The 23306-nt window shown below is 37.8% G+C and overlaps 1 protein-coding gene across 11 annotated transcripts in view; it reads right to left on the reverse strand.

The window, feature by feature from the left end:
* The window catches only part of EML4 (EMAP like 4), a 161638-nt gene that overhangs the window by 16949 nt on the left and 121383 nt on the right, over positions 1–23306 (reverse strand). For all 11 annotated transcript variants that reach the window (XM_043604081.1, XM_043604086.1, XM_043604078.1 and 8 more), the window contains 6 exons: positions 15667–15818; positions 13612–13737; positions 13174–13305; positions 12401–12468; positions 1744–1832; positions 316–413 (listed from right to left, as the gene is read on the reverse strand). In XM_043604081.1, the coding sequence (XP_043460016.1) occupies positions 316–413; positions 1744–1832; positions 12401–12468; positions 13174–13305; positions 13612–13737; positions 15667–15818 (665 nt within the window). The remainder of the gene's footprint in view (positions 1–315; positions 414–1743; positions 1833–12400; positions 12469–13173; positions 13306–13611; positions 13738–15666; positions 15819–23306) is intronic.

Below are 23306 nucleotides of genomic sequence, written 5' to 3' on the forward strand. Positions count from 1 at the left end.
AGAATCTTAAGCATGTTCCATGGTCAGCACAGAGCCCAACACGGAGCTCAATCTCATTACTGAGATCATGACCTGAGATGAAATCAAGAGTTGGATGCTTAACAGACTGAGCCACCCAGGAACCCCAAAAGAAGTATTTCTAAAGCACACAGGGAACTGCAGTATTTTGCTGTCAAGTAATCTTCGTTTTCACAGAGTGAGATTAAAGTTTAAAGCAGTGAAAGATAGAAAATAATGGAAACATCAATGTAAACATTTAACTTTTTAACAGAAGTAAAATTTTCCAGCTTAATTTATTTTACTTCAACCACTTACAGTGCACTTTCCATATCTGCTATATTTTCTTCCATTTTCTGAGACTACATAGAGGTAAATGAAGTTGTCATGAGATCCTACAGCCAGGAGGGTGCCATCTAGAATGAGACAGGAAAAAGTGTTAACTAGAGAAATGTACTGATGGATTCATTTGTTGCTAACTTTATTGGACCTGTATTAAATGCTATTTTACAAATATTGCTAAATCTCATGAATTTAACTGGTATTTGGTATTTGATGAATAAATCCTTCCATCACCAAGCGCACTTGAACAACAGTCATTTTTTCAGAGAACTCACAGGCCTTGGACCCTAGCCTCATCTTCTTCTAGGTAGCTACAATATGGCCCCAGGAAGGTTAACCTGTCTTATGGATCTAGGTACCCAGTACTCACAAGCCGAGGGTACAATTGCTCATTTCAGTGGAGCATACATGACTTCTCTAACTATAGTCTCTTGGGAATGGACTATATTCTCTTCTTTCATGGTCTCTTCTATTGTTCTTACCACTTAACAGATGGTCAATAAAGTCTAACTGACCTTTGGATTTTTAACTACTACACTTGCAGTAATTTGTTAGTAGAGACTAAAAAACCAAACAGAATACCTTTTCTGCCTTAAGATAACTTGCCAGGCTTATAGCTTGAAGCAAATACTTTTCCTTCCACGTTCAACTCAGAGAACAGTATTCTGTGGTTCCTTTGAAACAACTTAGAAGCAATCAAAAAAATCCTTTGGATCCCACACTGATCCAACAACTACTGGAATAGATTTTCAAATATAAGCAAAAGTCACTCACACTAACTCCAGGGAAGAATATGAATCAAAACTATATTGATAATGGGGAAAAGGAATTGGACTACTGTGAGAACATAATTAACATTTTGAATAAGGTGTAAAGAATTATTCAAATAAGGCTAAATGAATTTATCAAATTCTTATAATGAGCTGAGTATTTTATCTAAGTAACAAAACCAATCATTACTATGTAGCCAGTAATAATGTAACTAGATTTTAAAGAACCTGAATACGTTCTATCACAGTGTATTTTGAACATTACTATAATTTCTATTTTCTTACATATAAAAAAGGTTGCTAAACAGATGTAACAGTCAGTCTAATACCTATCCAAAATTCTAAGTATGTGTGTAATTCCCCTAAAATGGGATTTGACTGTACTATATTCTGCTTTCAATTGCAAAAGCAGTTGTAACAGTTTGTTCTAAATTTGCTTGATGATTTATAATGTTGTTTAACTTTAGAAGTTCTTTTGCAGTCTCCTGCAGAATTTAATCTGATACTGGGGGAAACATATTCAATACTTAACAAGTCTAGAGAGTAGGAAAAGAATAGTTAGTTTTATTGGAAGTGAAAAAATACACTTTCAGAGAAATGCTGTGAATGCCAGGATGGGGGTCAATCTGCCTACCTACTGAGTAGCGCATCACAGAGAGCTGTTCATTCCCATCTGTGTGGATAGAAACTAGATCTCTGGTTTCTGCATCCAGAACAAACCACCTATTAAGAAGTAAAAATCAAAATTTTCTTCAGATGTCAGCACTTAAAGAAAAACAATTGCTTTTTTCCCTTTTAAAAAACTTTAACGAATTTTAACAATGCCCTGAAGTATGACATGATGACATGTGTCCTTCTAATGAAGGATGAACTCATTTGCAGAGTGTTGCTAAATACAATATAAATATGTGGGCCTAGGCATGTTCTCATTTCTATTTAGGTATTCATTGAATGCCAACTGTGTCTCTTTGCTAGGCACCATCTAAACACAAAGTTAAGATGACAGGATTAATTTTTTTCAAGATTATACTCGAGATGGGGAAGAAGAAAAGAGCCAATTGAAACAAAGAACAATTAAGTGCCAATCTCAGTGATGGTGACCATATACAACAGAGGAACTCATAGAATGGAAGTGAATGATAGAGGACACAGAAAAACCTTTAGGAAGGATGTAGGATTGGTTGAGCTGAATGCTGCGGGAAAGAGGTACAGGCAGTTCAAGCAGGAAGAGTGACAGCTGCACAGCTATGGAGATGGGAAGGAGCACAGACAGCATGAAGGTGGGAGGGGAAGGCAGAGGGCCATTCATTTGGTGTGATTTCAAATGAATCACCAGGGGGCGCTCTGCCCTTCCAATACCTCCATACATGCACACAGCTCAATTCTTTCAAAAATAGTTTTTCATTCACATTTACAGGAAAAGTCAAAATGTAAAAGCTTTTCGGAGGTTAAATAATGACTTAAATTCCACTATATAATAAATGACTTATCAAACCTTTCTATAAGAGCACTTGAAGGAGGGGGATGTGTTTCAGAAAAGCATGGCAAGATATGAGGTATAAAGCAAAGACTGGGAACTAAGGACAGACAACTAGAGACTGGGTAAGTGAGAGGAGGGCAGGGTACAGACAGCACACACAGCTAGTTGGAGGAATTTAGAGTTGGGCATTGCCTGGCTCATATCAGTCACTAAATACATATATGGAAAATGAATAAACAAGTATAACATAACTCTTGAACATGACAAAAGCCAAGTTTTAGCAAGGAAAAAAGCAACAAGTTTTGTTTTTAAGATGGAAAAATTCACCACTAAAATCAGCCAATATAGAAATCATAATGACAGTTCCTTACAATTTTGAAGTCTTAAAACTAAAACCTGGAAAGAGACCACTTCCCCTTCAGATAAAAGAAATACATTTTTTTTTTAATATGAAATTTATTGTCAAATTGGTTTCTATACAACACCCAGGGCTCATCCCAACAGGTGCCCTCCTCAATGCCCATCACCCACCCCCCATCAACCCTCAGTTTATTCTTAGTTTTTAAGTGTCTCTTATGGTTTGACTCTCTCCCTCTCTAATTTTGAGTGCGTTTGAGTAGCTTGTGAACTAAGGGTGCAAGCTTCTAGGTAGCTAGCCTAATTTATAAGTTCTGTCTGCTACATGGATAAGAGAAATAGCTTCTATTTATGAATACTTATGGCCAAAATTAGGAAACTGACTCTGAAGCTCTATGCTGCAAGTTTGCTGATCATTTCCATTTCAAAAGGTGTGTAACTTTACTGCAACTAGACAGTACCCACAGATTATAGGTTTCTTTTGAGAATGTAATTCATTAATCAATTTTTTAAAAAGACTGATTTAGTTATTGAGAGAGAGAGAGAGAAAGAAAGAGCATGCTTACGCACAAGCAGGAGAGGGGCATAGAGAGAGAGAGAGGGAGAGAGAGAGAATCCCAAGCAGGCTCCACACTGTCAGCAAGGAAGGAGCCCAATGTGGGACTTGAACTCACGAACCATGAGATCATGGCCTGAGCTGAAATCAAGAGTAGGATGTTTAACTGACTGAGCCACCCAGGCGCCCCCTCATTAATCAATTTTTATAGCTACCACCGTGAAACTCATCTGAGCCAAGAAATGCCAAAGGTGAAGCCAAGTGAATTGCCTTTTCAGAGTAAGGGCACAAAATATTCCAACTCAGACCGAACAGACAGACCTAAAGAACAATGAGATGACAACACCACACTGTAGGTATCAAGTTTCAAGTTTTTAATGAGTTTATGGAAACTTTATTATACTTTCTCAGGCATTTGAAAAATTGCCATTCTTTATTTGGAGAGCCCCAACTACTGTTTTAAGACTGTTTCCAAGTCAGTTTAATCTTCCTAGGAAAACTGCAAATAATTTTCTCTTTTTGGAATTCCCTTAAAAGATAGTGAAAACAAAACAAAACAAAAACAAAAACCCAGAATGTCTGTTGGTGTAAGATGCAGAAACCTAAAGCTCTGTGTTGTTTACTGATTAGAGATGGTAGCGATCCAAAATAAAATAAAAACCCTGCCTACGTTTTCTATTTCTTTGATTATATACCAAAAGTTAATTAATCTGCTTTAGGCAAGTAATTCAACAACTTTGCTATAGAAAGAATCCAACTTCCAATAGGACCTTAGCAATAATTTTAAAGCTCTTACCCTTTCCATTACATGAATTATGTTCTAGCTTTCAGAAAAGACTTTTGGGCCCAGGACCTCTGTTTCTAATAAATGTACACAGAAGACGATAAATTCTATAGCAAAGAGAATTTTCAAGAAATATTTACGTTTTCACTGTGCTGAACTGTATGTATTTTTATTCCAGTACGGAATATATACACTGGAACCAAGCTTCTGCTTTAAGATAATTTGGAATCATTATTGGGACTTTTACGTCCTGTAGGACCTAATGGATCCTTCTAAATGTATCACAGACTGGAAATCCTTGGTCATACACTTAATCTGACTTGTGGTCAAGTACCAAAATGTAGTACCATCATTTATCTTTTTAAAAAGATACTATATTGATGTCTTTAGTGGCAAGAAAAGAATCGATTTTAGAGATGGACAGTATCGTATTTTAAAATCCCTAAATGAATATATACGTTCCTAATAGGAGTTAAAAAAATATTCATGCTCATATAAAGTGTGTCCTCTGGGTGGCAGGTTTGTAACCCACCCCCCCCCCCTATGCCCTGCGCTGTCCCCCTCCTTCTTTATGATCTTCTACTTATAAGAATAGGAATATGGCTTTTATAATCAGAAAAATGTAAAGCTACAAAACAGGAGGAAGAGAAACCCAATTCAACCTTCTTATTTTACAAATAAAAAACAATGACATGCTCTGATTTCAAAACATCTGACCAGTTATCAACCAACAGTCAGGTGACAGAGCCTCTGACCCTTGGGCTTTTCACTAATATCACACAAGGGAAGGAGATGATTCATGGAAAGTGCTCTATGTCTTTGAGATACACTAACATTCAGAGATCCAGAGAAAAAAGGAGTTAGCAAAAGAGGCAGAACAGTTTATAATCTAATTGAGGAGACAGAATGAGTTCATAAAGTGGTAAATATTTGGAAGTAACACGAACTATACAAGTTATAAGGTTTATGAAGTCTCAGAGCAGGGTGTAGTCACTGTGGAGATGGGTGGTCTAGGATTTCATTGTACCAAATGTGGCAAGAAACAGACAGGTGGAGAGCACTAGACAAGAAACTACAAAAAGGGCTGGCATGTTTATAAAGGACAACAACTTGACCATGCTGGCTAGAGTGCTGTGGGAAAGATTTTTAATGAGCTTTCAAGGCCAGGCTAACAAGCTTAGGGGCTCCTGGGTGGCTCAGTCAGTTGAATGCCCGACTTCAGCTCAGGTCATGATCTCATGGTCTGTGGGTTCGAGCCCCACGTCAGGCTCTGTGCTGACAGCTCAGAGCCTGGAGCTGCTTCAGGTTCTGTGTCTCCCTCTCTCTCTGCCCCTCCCCCACTCATTCTCTCTGTCTCTCTCTCTCTCTCTGTCCCTTTCCCACTCATATTATCTCTCTCTCTCTCATTCTCTTCTATTCTCTCTCTCTCTCAAAAATAAATATTAAAAAAATTTTTTTGGGGGCGCCTAGGTGGCGCAGTCGGTTAAGCGTCCGACTTCAGCCAGGTCACGATCTCGCGGTCCGTGGGTTCGAGCCCCACGTCAGGCTCTGGGCTGATGGCTCAGAGCCTGGAGCCTGTTTCCGATTCTGTGTCTCCCTCTCTCTCTGCCCCTCCCCCGTTCATGCTCTGTCTCTCTCTGTCCCAAAAATAAATAAAAAACGTTGAAAAAAAAAAAAGTTAAAAAAAAATTTTTTTTTAAAGGCCAGGCTAACAAGTTTGGATTCCACTGTTTAGGTATCAAGAAGAACTTAGTTATTAGCTACAATGCTAGCTTGCCAAAGTTATAGTCACCATCAAATTTGAGGAGCTGAGCCAGATCACTTAAGTCTCTCCAGGTCAAAGGTTTTATGATTCCAGGTCAACTAAATTCTTTACCCGCCTAGTAACCAGGCTCACTTTCCCAGCTTGCTTCCTTGTCAAAGCTGTCACTATCACTGTAGACCAGAAGAAATTCTGGCATCTTCTCTGAAGTCATTTCTCTGAGTCTGTCCACTCTCCTTTCCATCCGTATATGTTATACATTACTATGTATAGTACATTACTATGTATAGAACATACTTGTTCTATATACTGACTCAATTTTGTGGATTCCTTTCTTTGAAACAATTTTCAACTTTAATCCTTGCTTTTTATTCTCCTTATAATCACTTCAGGTCTACTGATTTCTCTAATTCTGTGGGTCTCACCTCCATTTACCAGCCTATAAAATGACTATGGCAAAAACTCACTCTTTAAATACTGTATGTTGGTTTGGAAATAGAACCCAAGACCAGAGTAAAGTTCTGTGAAAGTTACTTGGAGAATTCTGAGTTGACATAGACCTGACATCCTGATGGGATGGTATCTGTGGTTCCTCTGAGGTCCAGAGGTGATATAAAGATTAAGTGCCTTTGAAAAACTGGTTTCAAAAAACAGGAAGGGGAAGGATAGTCAACTGGGGTCTTGGAAAAATCAAGCAGAATGTATTTTTACCAATAATTTAGAGATTATAAACTTCCAAATTCATAATAGTTCAGGTTTACATTTATTGTTAGTTCTGTGAAAAACTTTAAATCCCATCAAGAAACCCAAATTTTAGGGGTGCCTGGGTGGCTCAGTCAGTTAAATGACCTATTCTTGGTTTGGGCTCAGGTCACGATCTCACAGGTTTGGGAGATTGAGCCCCATGTCGGGCTCTGCACTGACAGCTTGAAGCCTGCTTGGGATTCTCTCTCTTCCTCTCTTGCTGGTCCTGCCCTGCTCATGTGTGCTTTCTGGCTCTCTCTCTCAAAAAATAAATGAACTTAAAAAAAGTAAAAGAAGAAACCCAAATTAAAAAAAATGAGAAAATGAGACAGTGTGGTAAATACACAGTGGAGTATTCAACTGCCATAAAGAATGAGACCTTACCATCTGCAACAACACGGAAGGACCTAGAGGACATAACATTGAGTGAATTAAGTCAATCAATGAAAGACAAATACCATATGAATTCACTCATGTTGAATTTAAGAAATGAAGCAAACGGGCAAAGGGAAAAATGAGAGGGGCAAAGCAAAAAACAGACTCTTAACTACAGAGAGCAAACTGATGGTTACCAGAGGGGAGGTGGGTGAGGGGGTGGGTGAAGGGGTGGGTGAAATAGGTGATGGAGATTAGAGTGCACTTGTTGTGATGAGCACTGGGTGTTGCATGGAAGTGTTGAATCACTACATACGTTGTACACCTGAAACTAAATGTTTTTTTAAATTTTTATTTTATTTTTTTGAGGGAGAAAGAGAGCATGAGCAGGAGAGGGGTAGAGAGGGAGGAGACACAGAATCGAAGCAGGCTTCAGGCTCTGAGCTATTCAAGCACGTGGGGCTTGAACTCACGAACTGCGAGACGATGACCTGAGCTGAAGTCGGGCACTTAACCGACTGAGCCACCCAGGCGCCCCCACCTGAAACTAATACTACACTGTATATTACCTAACTGGAATTTAAAATAAAAACAAACATTTTTGGAAGAAACTGAAGATCTCCATAAATGGAAAACATCTGTTCATAAATTAAAAGACTTAGTATTGTTAAGATATTGACATTCCCCAAACTGACCTACTGAAAAAAAATTCCTATCAAAATGCCAGCTAGCTTCTTTGTAGAAATGGATAAAACTGATCTTAAAATCCATGTGGAAATTCAAAGGATCCTGAATAGCCAAAACAACCTCAAGAAAACAAAACAAAAACGCAAAAAACCACCCCCCCCCAAAGTTGGAAGTTGGAGGACTCACATTTCCTAACTTCAAAATTTACTACAAAGCTACAATAATCAAGGCTGTGGTACTGCCACAAGGATGGACATATAGACCAATGGAATAGTATTCGGAATCCAGATGGAAACAAATACATTTATTCAACTGACTTTCGACAAGGGCATCAATACCATTCAGTGGGGAAATGTTGCTGTAACAACTGGATACCCACATGCAATAGAATGAAGGTGGAGATCTGCCTTACACCACACGTGAAGATTAACTCAAGATGAATCAAGAGACCTAAAGGTAAGAGCTAAAACTATAAAGTTCCTAGAATAAAACAATGGAGTAAATCCTTATGACAAAGAAACAAGAGAAAGAATAGATGAATTGGACTATATAAAACTTTAAAAATTTGTGTCATAAATGTTACCATCAAGAAAGTAAAAAGACAATCCTTGGAACAAGAGCAAATATTTGCAAATCATATATCTGATAAGGTACTAAATCCAGAATATATGAAGGATCCTTACAACTCAACAATAGAAAGACAAACCAATTCAAAGATGGGCACAGGATGTGAATAGACATTTCTCTAAAGAGGCTATACAAGTCAAAACCATAACAAAAAAGCATTTCACATCCACTATGATGGCTATAATCAAAATACAATGACAAAAGCTGGAGGACATGTGGGGAAACTGGATCCCTCATACTTTGCTGGTGGAATTGTAAAATGACGTAGCTACTGTGGAAAACAAGTTGGTTGTTCATCAAAATGTTAAACACAGAGTTATCACCTGGCCCAGCAACTCTACTGCTTACTATATGCTCAAGAGAGTTGAAAACATATGTCCACACAGAAACTTGTATATGAACGTTTATAGCAGCAGTATTCATACTAGCCAAAGAGTGGAAATAAGTTAAATATCTACCAACTACCTGATGAAGGTATATCCTACAACAGAATATTACTTGGCCACAAATAATATAATAATACTTTAAATGGGTGACTTTTATGATATATGAGTTATATATACCTCAATAAAGCTGTTAAAAAGGATCCTTATTATGTGAGGATTAGCACATTAAGGAAGAACTATGTCCCCTTAGGGGTATGCACTTTTGTTTCCCTTAGAAATTGTAACAGTAATACATTATTTAAAAAATTTTTGTTTAATGTTTTATTTTTGAGAGAGAGAGAGAGAGCAAGTGGGGGGAGGGCATAGAGAGAGGGAGACACAGAATCCGAAGCAGGCTCCAGGCTCTGAGCTGTCTGCACAGAGCCTGCCGTGGGGCTCAAACTCATGAACCGTGAGACCATGACCTGAGACTAAGTGGGATGCTTAACCGAATGAGCCACCCAGGCACCCCCAGTTATATACATTGCTTTAAATCATAATTTTATTTATCGCTATAATAATTTATCTACACTTGTGCTTACTTCTTGATTCCAAGAAGTAGATTTCTAGATTTGGACACGAAAAGATCTTTAAAGATTTTGCTAGTCACCTTCTCTGGATCATACACGTGTTGTAGTATATTAAAAAAAAAAAAAAATTCCTTGCCCTAAGTGTATGACTTTTTTTTTTTTTTTTTTTTCAGGCTGAGGGGTCAGTGATCATAATCTGATCTGGCTACACTGAGGAATTTTCAGTTTAGACACTAGAGCCAGGTATTCACAGACCCAGGTAAAAAATAAAAATAAAAGAGAAAGTTCTCCGGGAATCAACAGAATCTAACTAGATGCGAAACCAAAGACAGGAATAACATACAGAATGAACATGCATAATGACATTTCTCTTAGATTCTAAATAATCTCCAGTTTTTATTTAGTTATCCCATCACTCTCATTTATAAGGTGTTTTCTACTCACACCTCCAAGAGGAAATGATTGACTTTAGTTTATGTCACTTAAATTAAGTGAGTGACTTTTCATTTTAAGCTGGTTAATGACGACTTTGCAGCTATATAAATCTTAGAAAGTAACTTTAGTGTATTTAAATCAGATTAGTTTTTCCTTAAAAATTGGGGCTCTGTATATATTGCGCGTGCGCGCGCGCGCGCGCGCACACACGCACACACACACACCCCCGGCTCCATTCATTGAATGAAGTGCTGTGTCTCAATGACTCAAATCCCTTTACCCCTTGCACTCTATTCAGTGTTTAATTTCTTTGTATAAATAGTAAATGTTTCTAAAATCTGTCAGCCAGTGATTTAACCTTCAAAGGTAAACTTTCCTTACAATACTTCTAAGTAACGCTACAAACACCATAAGCATGTGTCAAGGAGCATTGATGGAGTAGTGGAAAGAGATCAGCTTTGGAACCATATAGAACCTGAGTTCAAATCCTAGCTCAATTTCAAGTGATAAGCTCTATGGGTCTTGGTTTCCTGTCTGTGCAATGGAGATACTAATAAATATTTTGTTGCACTCTTGTGAAAATTTAAAGAAATATATAAAAATAACTTAGTACAAGGTCTTAGCTTCAGCATTTGTTGACATTCGTTCAGCTGCCCAAAAAAACTGAAGTGAACTCCTTTGTGGTTTTCTGAAAACGAGTTTAATACTTTCTAGCTCAGGTTGTTTCTTATGTGCCTAAGACTTTTTTGTAAAACAAAAAATAATTCCCGTCAAATCCTACAAAGTGACCTACCATATACCTAAGTTGAAGTAATAATCTAATACCAACATGCATTTTGGAGAAATCTGAGATAGTAAAGCTGTCTATATTTGCAAGTTTCACTTAATCTCCCTCCCTACCACCCTAATTCTAAAATACAATTATTTCAGAATCAGTCAAATAGCATCTCTATTACATATCCATGTTTCACAGTTTATCATTGGAGATCTGTTTTTCCATGATTCTGAAAGATTTGTAGTGCTGTAAAGGAGAAGAAACTTGAATGTTTTGACTTTCTAGAGGTGTTAATTTGTATCCAACAACCAAAGGGGGAAAACTTGCTATAAAAAAAACCCAAAACTCCAGATGACTAATTTTAGAATTAAATGAACTGGCTGATTTGAAATGTTTATCATATAAACAAAAGTGTTTGTATAAGTGTGTTCAAGATAGTTTCACCTCATCAGAAATCAGCATTCCACATTTCCTATCGGTTTAACTTTTGGAAATTTACTTCATATTTTTCTTCTGCCTTTTTAATAAAGAAATTAAGTTAGTTGTGATGAGGGCTTCTTACTAGCAGAGGCAATAAAAAGGACTCAAGAATATACAGATAATAAATATATGTTACTTATTAAGGTTATTAATGACAGGTACTATGTAAGGTCTGTAAAGACAAGTAATTAGTAACAATTTCAGGAAATAAACCTTTATTATCTATCTGTGTAACATTAAAAAAAGACAGGATGGGGGCGCCTGGGTGGCTCAGTCGGTTGGGCGTCCGACTTCAGCTCGGGTCACGATCTCGCAGTCCGTGAGTTCGAGCCCCGTGTCGGGCTCCGGGCTGATGGCTCGGAGCCTGGAGCCTGTTTCCAATTCTGTGTCCCCCTCTCTCTCTGCCCCTCCCCCGTTCATGCTCTGTCTCTCTCTGTCTCAAAAATAAATAAACGTTAAAAAAAAAAAATTTAAAAAAAAAAAGACAGGATGACAAAAGCTATAGAGCAATTTATAAAAGCTCAATTGGGTTATTTCAGTTTCAAATCTCTTTCCTTAAAAAAAAAAAAAATGAGTAAAGGGGTGCCTGGGTGGCTCAGTCGGTTAAGCATCCAACTTAGGCTCAGGTCATTATCTCAGTTTGTGAGTTTGAGCCCCTCGTCAGGCTCTGACAGCTCAGAGCCTGGACCCTGCTTTGGATTATGTGTCTCCCTCTCTCTGCTCCTACCCCACTTGCATTTTCTCTCTCTCTCAAAAATAAATAAACCAAAAAAAAAAAAAGAGATGACAAATTTTCTGACACCATAAAAAGTTCCACCAAGGAGAGTCAAGTCAGCAGAATTACCACTTTCTCAATGAAGCCTATCCTAACCACTCTATCATTTTGCACTGCACCCTCTCCCAATCCCTCTTAATATACTCAGTGCCCCACCCCTACCTTCATGGCTTTTAACATCTTCTAACTTAATTCGTTATAATATTTATTTTTTATTCTGCCTCCACCCACACATAGTAAAACATGGGCTCCAAAGGGGCAGGGATTTTTGTTTTGCACACTGAAGTAGTCTGAATGCCCACAGGAGTGTCCAACAAATGGTAGGTGCTCAAGAAATAATTATGGAATGATTGAGGATACATAGCAGGTAAGAGCAACACGCGTATTCATATGCCACTTAAGAGATTAATTCCCTAGATCAGATTGAGAACATTCCTGAATAAGTTAATCATCCCACCACTTCAGATTACTCAGCTCACATTTCCCTTCAAGACCCTACCTGCCTGAGTGCGTTCCTATGGCCACCACTGTGCCACTTGGATGAAAATCTGCACAGTGTCCTGGTTCCTAGAAGAGAGACAGACAGCTGTTGGGGAGTACATGAGAAAGTCCCCCTAGATCTATGGGATAGTGGCAAAGACATCTGAAAATAACTGGTTTCATACAATCACAGAATTCCGATCAACTTTATTGTAGCCAATGAAAAATATCACATGGATATGAGGTAAAAGAATTTCAGAGCAGGAAGGGTATGTGGGCAAAGTGGTGAGGGAAAAGGACAGCCAGCTTGTGGCTAGGCAGTGTAACAATAAGGATAATAACAACAAACATGTATACAGTTCCTTAGTCTGCGAAGAACGTGTATACACACTTAGGCTAGAAAAGGTGGATGTCTGGGTGGGGTAGGGAGAAAATACAGTGAGAGATCAACTCAAAAAGCAGAAAGTAGAGTCTGTTAGTGAGCAGTGCTTACATAGAATCCAACTGCAACACCACCAGAGGCCCAAACATTTCTGTGACAATTAATGCTCCATAAATATGTGAAATTTTTTTGACTTTTTTTCTGAAACTGACAGAAAAATTGAGCTTTTGCCCTAATTTGCTTCTTTAAAGTGGGTTCACATTACACTTTCATCCTTATTTCATCCCCTTTACTAAACTGTATAAATATACTTGGTTTTAACCAATGCTGAGTCCTTTTTCCTTTGCTGCTCCCAACTGCCGTTTGGGGAGTTTCTGTGGGGAGATTATAACACATTTTGTTTTACTCACATCTACAAGCCTGGTCCATTCCAGCCTGTGTTCTACTGAGTTCCACATGCACACCTGTCTGTCCTGAGCACATGTCAAGAGCAAATCTTTAAAGGGATGTGTGGCAAGACCCCAAAGCTCATCTGTATGGCCCTGAAAATGAAATACACCCACTGTTATAAGAAACAAAGGGTATCATCAAAAATATTCAGTTAATGATTAAAATCATACATCAGGGCACCTGGGTGGCTCTGTTGGCTGAACATCCAACTTCGGCTCAAGTCATGATCTCATGGTTAGTGAGTTTGAGCCCCACATCGGGCTCTCTGCTGCCAGCGTGGAGCCTGCTTCAGATCCTCTGTCCCCCACCCTCTGCCCTCTTCCCGCCCCCTGCTGCTCATGAATGCGCTCTCTCTAAAATAAACATTTAGAAGAATTGGTTACAATCATACATCTTACCTGTACTTCTATTTGGAAGCCATCATTAAATGTTCCCCGTAAAACGAAGTTTCGTGATGTGCCTACTAAAAATTGATCTGCCTTTCCTTCTGCTACAGCTCTGATTGTTCCATACTGATCAGGAACCTAAAAGATAAATTTGTAAAGTCACCATAGATAATAACATGCATTAATTACTACCTGAAGTCTGCATTTATAGCTGTAAGCAATTATGGGGTAATAAATGACAAAATTCCAAAACTGAAAGTCATATGGTGATATTATACTAATACGTTTATTTGTTCAATTACATTTTATTACACAGAGGTTATCATGCATTATTATCAACATTCTTTGCTTTAGTCAATTTTAAAAAAAAATATTTACTTTGAGAGGCAGAGAAAACGTGCACATGAGCATACGGGTTGGGGAGGGGTAGAGAGAGAGTGTGAGAGAGAACTCCAAGCAGGCTCTGCAATGTCAGTGAAGACTCCGACACAGGGCTCAATCCCACGATCATGACCTGAGCCGAAATCAAGAGTTGGACACTTAACTGAGCCACCCAGGCGCCCCTGCTTTAGTCAATTTTTATATTTATATTTTATATGATCTCAAGAGTTAAGGGCTAGAAGTAGGGGAAAAAGGAAAAAGTTCTATTAGACCACATGAAAAGTGTGGTCTGGTGTTGTTATTTACCAGTTATGTTATTTTGGGTACATCATTTAGCCTAAGATGAATTTCTTTATCTGTAATATGGGGAAATAATAATATATGCCCTACCTATTCTTAATTGTTGTAAGAATAAAAATGTAAGAATAGCTCATGTGAAATTTCTTTGTTAACTAAAAAGCAATATATTGTGAAGTGTTATAACTGTCCTTACAGGACTCCTTGGGAGATCAATCTCATATGTGTTACATGGTATATACTCTCAGAGAATGGTGTATTAATAATAAGCCCAAGGAATGACCCTGAAATAATACAATTCTTTATAAAGGAGGACACGAATAATTGAATTCTAACGGTAATCCAAACTGATGGCGAGGGGAAGAATGAACTAGATGGTATAGCTTTTGATTACAAAGAATGTAAGTTATCTGTGAAAAAAAAAAGAAAGAAATAGTAAAGGAAGTGACATTTCCCTGGTGAACTTAAGGTTGAGATAAAGGGAACCTTTCGACTTATCTTCTTGGAAATAAAACCAAGAGCAGTATTATCAGGATCCTCTTTTTTAGAAAACATTTTGTCTGGAAAACATGTTACATGTTGAAAACACTGAGCCTAAATTAAAAATTTAAATCACAAAAAAATAGAACACTAAACCGAGTGAAATTTCCCCTTGCTTTGAGAATCACTGACCTATAAAATACTATTCTTAACCATTTCACATCCAGAGACAGACCTCAATTTAATTAGCAAACTTTCACTGAGCACATAATATCTGTGGATACACTTAGTCCATGATATGAAGCAGCCACAAATTTAGATAACTAGCAATTATCATTAAGCCCGCTGTTTAAAATTACTTCCAATTTGTTTTAAATGTTTTATTTTATTTTTGAGATACAGAGAGAGGGAGGTGCAGAGAGAGAAGGGGACAGAGGATCTGAAGTGGGCTCTGTGCCAATAGCAGTGAGACCAATGTGGGACTTGAACTCATGAATTGTGAGATCATGACCTGAGCCAAAGTCAGACGCTTAACCGACTGAGCCACCAGGGCGCCCCTAAAGATTACTTTCAAGTTTTAAAATCAAACTGCTTATTTTGTATGCCTTGGAACTGGATAGTTTATTAGATGAATGTCTGAATTTTAAATATGCATGTTTATATTTTTGGATCACTATAATCTCAGAAATAAACAACTAGTTATTCTGACCAATATATTGTTTTTACTTTTTCAAATTATCAATGAATGGTCCTTTTTCCTTCTTCCTCTTTTTTTTTTTTTTAAGACAATGAAATGACAAGAATGTGTACCAATTTCCCAGGAAAGTGTGTTATCTTAATGTGGGATGAAAGACATGCATTTAGAGGGCTTAATATTTTAAAATGTTCATGTTTCATTTTCATTCTTACCTCTATTTCTCTTTCAGGATTCAGATCATGATCCCACAGAATTATTTTTCGGTCTTTCCCTCCTCCAGTTAATAACATTCCATTTCTCATCTGACAAAGTGTGAACACACTCCCATCATGAGCTTTGATTTGTTTGCTGATCTGATAAACACCTAGTAAGATGAGAGTAAAAAAAAAAAAAAAACCACCAGTGATACATTTTCCATCAGAATTTAGTGTCTTTTTGGAAGAAAACTTTATAGAGTGAATAATCAAAAGTTCCTACTTTTGCATTTATGTCAGTATTTAGTTACTCTGAAAACATTTCAAAATAATTCTTACAAAAAGATAAGCTAAAGTAGTGATAACTCTACAGACAACACAGGATATCTTAGCCTCAGAACTTACTATGTCTTATAATCATTCTGTATGGTAGTTACGGTATTACTCTTCTGATTTTAGAGCTGAGGACACCACATAGCTAGTGACAAAGCTGTGACAAGTACTCCAGTCTTTACTCACCGTTCCTTTAACTTTCCCCAAAAGTCTTCATTTCCTGCTGAGGTAACAGCCATAACATTTAACAACCACTGTTGATGTGGAAGCCTTCTGCTCTGCCTTTACTTTACTTGCTATGAAATGGAGGACTGAGAAAGATACTGGGGCAGAAGTGGGCACTGGCAGCCTAGAGCTGTGGCTTTTGATCAAGTAAAGAAGTATTTTTAATATATATTTTAAAGTTTATTTTGAGAGAGACAGAGAGAGAGAGAATGAGAGAGCGAGCATGAGAAGGGAAGGGGCAGAGGGAGAGAGAAAATCCCAAGCAAACTGCACACTGTCAGTGCAGAGTCTGATGCAGGGGTTCCAACCCATGAACTATGAGATCATGACTTGCACGGAAAACAAGAATTGGATGCTCAACCAACTGAGCCACCCAGGTGCCCCGAGGAGTATTTAAAAAATTTTTAAAAAAAATTTTACAGAGAGAATGAGAGCACACATCAGGGAAAAGGGGCAGAGGGAGAGAATCTTAAGCAGGCTCAACACTCACACAGAGCCTGATGTGGGGCTTGATCCCACAACCCTGGAATCATGACCTGAGCTGAAATCAAGAGTTGGATGCTCAACGGGCTGAGCCATCCAGGTGCCCTCAACTAGAGAAGCATTTTAAAAACCGGTCCAGTTGTATTAATATGATGGCTGAATGATAGCCCAGCTTTCTCGTATCTCTACGGAACTTTACATATACCCAGGGAGGGAGAGGGCAGGTCCATAAAAAAATATTTAAGTAAAGTCCATGTGGAGATTAACAAACAAATTATGTACATACATACAACTGGCCCCTGAATAACAAAGGATTTAGGTGTGCCAACCCCTTGTGCAGTTCAAAATCTTGTGTATAGATTTTGGCCTTCCAGAAACTTAACTAATAGCCTATTGCTGACCAGAAACCTTGCTGATGATACCAACAGTCGATTAACATGTATTTTGCATGCTGTATAAATTACATACTGTACTCTTCCAATAAAGTAAGCTAGAAAAAATATTAAAGCCATAAGAAAATACATTTATAGTACTGTACTGTAAAAATGTGTAGGGGCGCCTGGGTGGCTCAGTAGCTTAAGCATCCGACTCTTGATTTAGGTTCAGGTCATGATCTGAGAGTTTGTGGGATCCAGCCCTGGGTTGGGCTCTGCACTGACGGCATGCAGCCTGCTTGGGATTTTCTTTCACCCTCTCTCTCGCCACCCCCCACCCCCCACCCCCAAGGGCTCTCTCTCTCTCTCAAAATAAACTTTAAAAGAAAAAAAAAATACCAGGGCGCCTGGGTGGCTCAGTCAGTTGAGTGTCCAACTTCGGCTCAGGTCAAGATCTCACAGCTCCTGAGTTCAAGTCCCACGTTGGGCTCTGTGCTGATAGCTCAGAGCCTGGAGCCTACTTCAGATTCTAGGTCTCTGTCTCTCACTTCCCCTCCCCTGCTCGTGCTCTGTCTCTCAAAAATAAACATTAAAAAAAAAAAATCTGCACATAAGTGGACCCATGCAATTCAAAACCCATGTTGTTCAAGGGTCAATTATGTATGTATGTATTATATATATGTAATTACACATATATAATATATGTATATAATAATACATATATGTAATATATATGTAATTACATATACAATTATATATATGTAATATATGTGTATATATATATATATATATATATATACACACACACACACACATATATATCAGATCCTTTTTAAATTAATTAATTAAATTTTAAATAGGCTCCATGCCTACCATGGGGCTTGAACCCATGAACCCGAGATCAAGAGTGTCATGCTCCACCTAGTGAGCTAGCCTGGTGCCCCTCAGATCCTCTTTCTTAAGGGTGAGGGTAAGATTTTAGTATTCAAACTATAACCAGTTCATTTCCTGAGACCTTCTCTTTGGTATTCATGATATGTTAACTCAGAGAAGCTCTTTATCTGGCTAGTGAGGCTAGGAGAGCAAGAGTAAAGCTCTTAGGAAGATATCTTGTAGAATTAGTAAGTAGGTTACAAATGGGAAGGTAGAGCCTTGTTTAAATATGGCCCAAATCAGTCAACAGATCTTAAATCGCTTGGAAAAATGAAAAAAATTACAAGTTTAAAAATTATTCAGTGGGGGCACCTGGGTGGCTCAGTTGGTTAAGTGTCCGACTTCAGCTCAGGTCATGATCTCACGGTCTGTGAGTTCGAGCCCCGCGTTGGGCTCTGTGCTGACAGCTCAGAGCCTGGAGCCTGTTTCAGATTCTGTGTGTCCCTCTCTCTCTCTCTGACCCTCCCCCATTCATGCTCTATCTCGCTCTGTCTCAAAAATTAATAAAAAACGTTAAAAAATTAAAAAAAAATTATTCAGTGGGAGAAATGGGTGAAGGTGGTTAAAAGGTACAAACTTCCAGTTAGAAGATAAAGAAGTTCTTGGAAGTTAACACACAGCATGGCGACTACAGTTAAGAATACTGTATTGTATATTTGAAAGTTGTTAAGAGAGTAGATTTTTTTTTTTAAGTTTATTTTGAGAGAGAGAGAGAGAAGGGGGTGGGGAGGAGCAGAGTGAAAGAGAGAATCCCATGCAGGCTCTCTACACTGTAAGTGCAGAGCCCAATGCAGGGCTTGAACTTACGAACTGCGAGATCATGACCTGAGCTGAAATCAAGAGTCGAACGCCTAAACAAGTGAGTCACCCAAGCACCCCTAAGAGAGTAGATCTTAAAAGCTCTCATCAAAAGAGAAAAATCTGTAACTATGTGAGGTGCTGGACGTAAACAAAACTTACTGTGATAGTCACTTTGCAATATAAACATGTATCAAATCAAATCATTGTTATATATCTTAAATGTATACAAAATCATATCCCAATTATACCTCAATAAAACTGAAAAAAATTGTTCATTTTCTAAATTGTTCAACTGAAAAATGGATAAACACAAAATGTACATTTATAATGTAATATTATTCAGCCACAAAAAGAATGAGGTATTGATATGTGCCACAACAGAGATGAATCTTGAAAACATTAAGGTTCTAATAAAAGAAGCCAGTCACAAAGGACCATATACTGTATGACTCCATTTATGTGAAGTGTCCAAAGGAGGCAAATCCCTAGAGACCAAAAGCTGACGAATGGTTGCTACAGGCTGCCGGGAGGGAGAAATAGCAAATGACTGCTAATGGACCCAGTGTTTGTTTTTGGGGTGATGAAATGTTCTGAAATTAGATAGTGGTGATGGTTGTATGACTCCATGAGTGTACTAAAAATCAAGTGTACATTTTAAAAGGGTGAGTTTTATGGTATGTGAACTTAATAAATCTCAATAAAGCTGTCATTGAGATTGTTCATTTTTACGTATCTATTTGAGCTGCCACTGTATTTAAGAAATTAACTGAAATTTGTAGGGCTTTGGTATCCTTTAAAAAAATGTTGCAGCTGGCTCTAAAAATTGCTCAGTGTGAGGATGCTAGTGGTACAGATACTTAATAGAAAAGTGTATTTGGCAGGGAGCAAGGAAATGGCTTCCCTGATTTGGAGTAGAGCTTGCTTGAATCAGCAGAGCTGGGGGCAGAACTCCAACAAACTTTTATTCATGTCAACTGCCTCAGTGCACATCAACATTCATCACCTAAAAATACTTTAAACACTGAACACTACAATTGTGTCCAGCAGGATAGCCAGCCAATTATTTATCATGGCTCTGATGTGACCAAGAAAGAAAGGACATCTGAGAGATGTAAATTTTTTGAGTATTGTTGGATTTGGGCATTAAGACAAAAAAGGGCTTATTTTCTCATGCATGGTCAAATAACAAGAGTAGTCTGAAAGTACCATGGTACCATGCAAGAAATTACAAAAAAACACAGAGATGTGGAATTTCATGGATCTCCATCAGAATGTAGAAATATGCAATACAGTTTTTTTTTAATTCAGTCTTCCATACTTCCAAACACCACATAAACCTCATTAAACACTTAAGATCTTCCTAGAATGATGGAATGTTAGAAAACAGAAAATAAACCTGAGGAACAAATGCTTCATCAAGAATAAAAATATCTAAGTAGCATAAACTCCATGAAATTTTCACTTTCTACCTCCTACCCCAGGAGAGTTATTTCCTGAGAAGGACCTAATATTAGCTGAGCTAAAGTTTCTGTGTTTCAAATTTATACAAATTACCAAAGCTCCCTTTAGACAGTATTTACTGAGAAAACAAATTTTCAGTCAGGGCGCCTGGGTGGCTCAGTCAGTTGAGCGTCTGACTCTTGATTTCGGCTCAGGCCATGATCTCATGGTCAGTGAGAATGAACCCTGCATCAGGCTCTGCATTCACAGGGCAGAGCCTGCCTGGGATTCTCTTTCTCCCTCTCTCTCTGTCCCTCCCCTGTGCTCGCTCGCTCTCTCTCTCTCTCTCTCTCTCTCTCTCTCTCTCTCTCACACACACACACACACACACACACACACACACACACACTCTCTCTCTCTCTCTCTCTCTCTCTCTAAATAAATAAATAATAAACATTAAAAAAAAAGGCCCAAATTACAAAGATTTCTTTCTCATGGGCCTGTATTTCTGACATTCCAATTTAAGCCAAATAATTTTTGAAATACCTACCAAGAAAAATAATTATCCTTGAATTTAAAAACCTACTGTACCTTCAGGTATTTAATTTCAAATCTCCCCTTTCTTGTCATCTCTAACAGAAACAAAGTTTCCTTAAAAAGCAGTTTACCTTGACTGCCAAATATGGATAGTCTCAAGGGCTTTCTGTGCCTGTTTAAGAACTATGGAATCAAATGTTAGGGAGACTTTGAAACTTATGTTATATTCTTAGCAACTGGGCAAATATGTCCATGTTGATAATTTGGAGCATGTAAAATGGTGTTTCTTAAAGAAATCCGGCAAAGATTTAAGAAAAATGGACATTTTAATGACCTTGTAGATAGTCTCAACTTCCCCTCCCCCCACTTAAAACTTATGAATTATTTCATAGAAGAAAAATCTGAACTTTTTCATATACGTTGGAAATAACAATTACTTTGTACCCAACATGAGAAATATACCCATGTTTCTGTTGTTGTACCCAACAACAGAAAATAACGAAATAGCCTAAGTGGTGATCAGCACTTAGGTGATCAGCGTACACACACATACACATATACAATGGAATAAAAAAAGAAGATAATCCTGCCATTTGTAACAACATGGATGAACCCTGAGGGCATTATGCTTAGTGAAATTAGACACAGAAAGACAAATACTATATGATTTCACTTACAAATAAAATCTAAAAAAATGAACTAACAGAAACAGGTGGTGGCGGGGGAAATGGGTGACAATGGTCAAAAGGTGGAAATATCTAGTTATTAGATAAATAAATTCTGGGGATGTAATATACAGCATGGTGACTATAATTAACAATACTATATTGCACATTTGAAAGCTGCTGAGAGTAGATCTTAAAAGTTCTCATCACAAGAAAAAAAAACTGCGAAGCGATGGATATTAACTAAACATTTATGGTAATCATTTGGCATATACATTATGCTGTACACTTTAAACAATGCAATGTTATATGTCAATTATAGCTCAATAAAATCAGGAAAAAAATAGAAAATTCTAATTACTTTGAAGATTTCTGTTAATTTAAGGTAAGGAAAAAATGGTTTGGAAGCAAGAAGAAAATATACAAAGAGCTTATGAAGTATAAATACAGTTTTGGTTTGCTATTAGTAGAGTAAAAAATTAGCTATGGAATTATACTTCCACCATCCAAAATAAAGGGATGAATGTCCCTTTATCAGACACGTTACCATAGTACACTCAGATCTGGTTGAAAAGACTGCCACGGATGCAGAAACGTCATATTAGGGAATATGCAAAATGGATCAATCTACTGAAATTTTTGGCAAGAATTTAAAAATGGAAACTTTGAGTGTTCATTGCACTCATCAAATCCTTCCTAGCCATACTTACAGAACTGAAACCCTCAAATGTAAAGGAAGGAACAAAATTCTCAACAAGTTTGCCCATAACGGGATCAGTCATATGGCAGAGGACAACATAGTCCATTTTATATGCCCAGCAATTTACAAAGATTAGATTTCCTGTTTCCTGTATGTTCACATGCAGATTTTTGGAAAAAAGCCCAAGCCACAAATTTTTTAGACAAAAACCAAAATAAAAACAACCTATCCCTGCCTCCCACTTCAACACACATTAAGGCTAATGAAGGGTACATTTATACCCAAATTCTGCTTAGTGTCAGAGGATAACATGTCACTGTTTTGGTAGACACTGCTGTTCCTTGCATTTCTAATACTGAACAAACGTGCCCAGGAAAAAGAAATCAGAGATAAGTGGGAAAGGTAGTTGATTAATATCACTGTTCTTTTTTTTTCTTTAAAGTTTGCGAGAGAGAGCATGCTTGCACACACGTGAGCAGGGTAGGGGCAGAGAGAGAGAATCCCAAGCAGACTCTGTGCTGTCAGTGCGAAGCTGGTCGCAGGGCTTGAACTCAACCCTGAGATCATGACCTGAGCCAAAATCAAGAGTTGGGCACTTAACCTATGGAAACCGCCCAGGTGCCCCCGCCTACCATTCTTTTTTCTTAAGAATCCGTAATCCACTGCTATCCTTATTGTGAGTTTTGAACCTGAATTGGACAAAACAAGCTAAAGAATGCATGGCCAATGATTGAGATCTGGATCACTGGTAGTAAAATTTAAGGATTGACAACTATCCAAGTCACCTGCCAAACTTAGAAATTCAGTTGAATGAATATGGAGAACACTACTGTAGTACATCTCCAAAAAAATATAGTTTAAAATCTGCGCAATCATAGAAATCTGCAGTGCTATAGTCAAATTCCCTATTTCCATGAAAATAGTGCTTTCATCTGTACCACTCAACTTTTATTCCTACACTAACACCCAAAGGTAAGAGTAAAGTCATTTCCTTAATAAAATGTTTAACAAATACTTTTCAAACAGCTAGTAACAGCTGCCAGACATTATCTGAATCCTGGGAAAGTCAGACTTATTAGGGAAGACAGACATGTAAATTAGGACTTTCCTTCTGAGCAGAGGAACAAGGATCCCCTTATTCCTACGTTATTTGTGGTGATTTCCATG

Source organism: Prionailurus bengalensis, chromosome A3 (genome assembly GCF_016509475.1).
Source record: "Prionailurus bengalensis isolate Pbe53 chromosome A3, Fcat_Pben_1.1_paternal_pri, whole genome shotgun sequence".
NCBI lineage: Eukaryota > Metazoa > Chordata > Mammalia > Carnivora > Felidae > Prionailurus > Prionailurus bengalensis.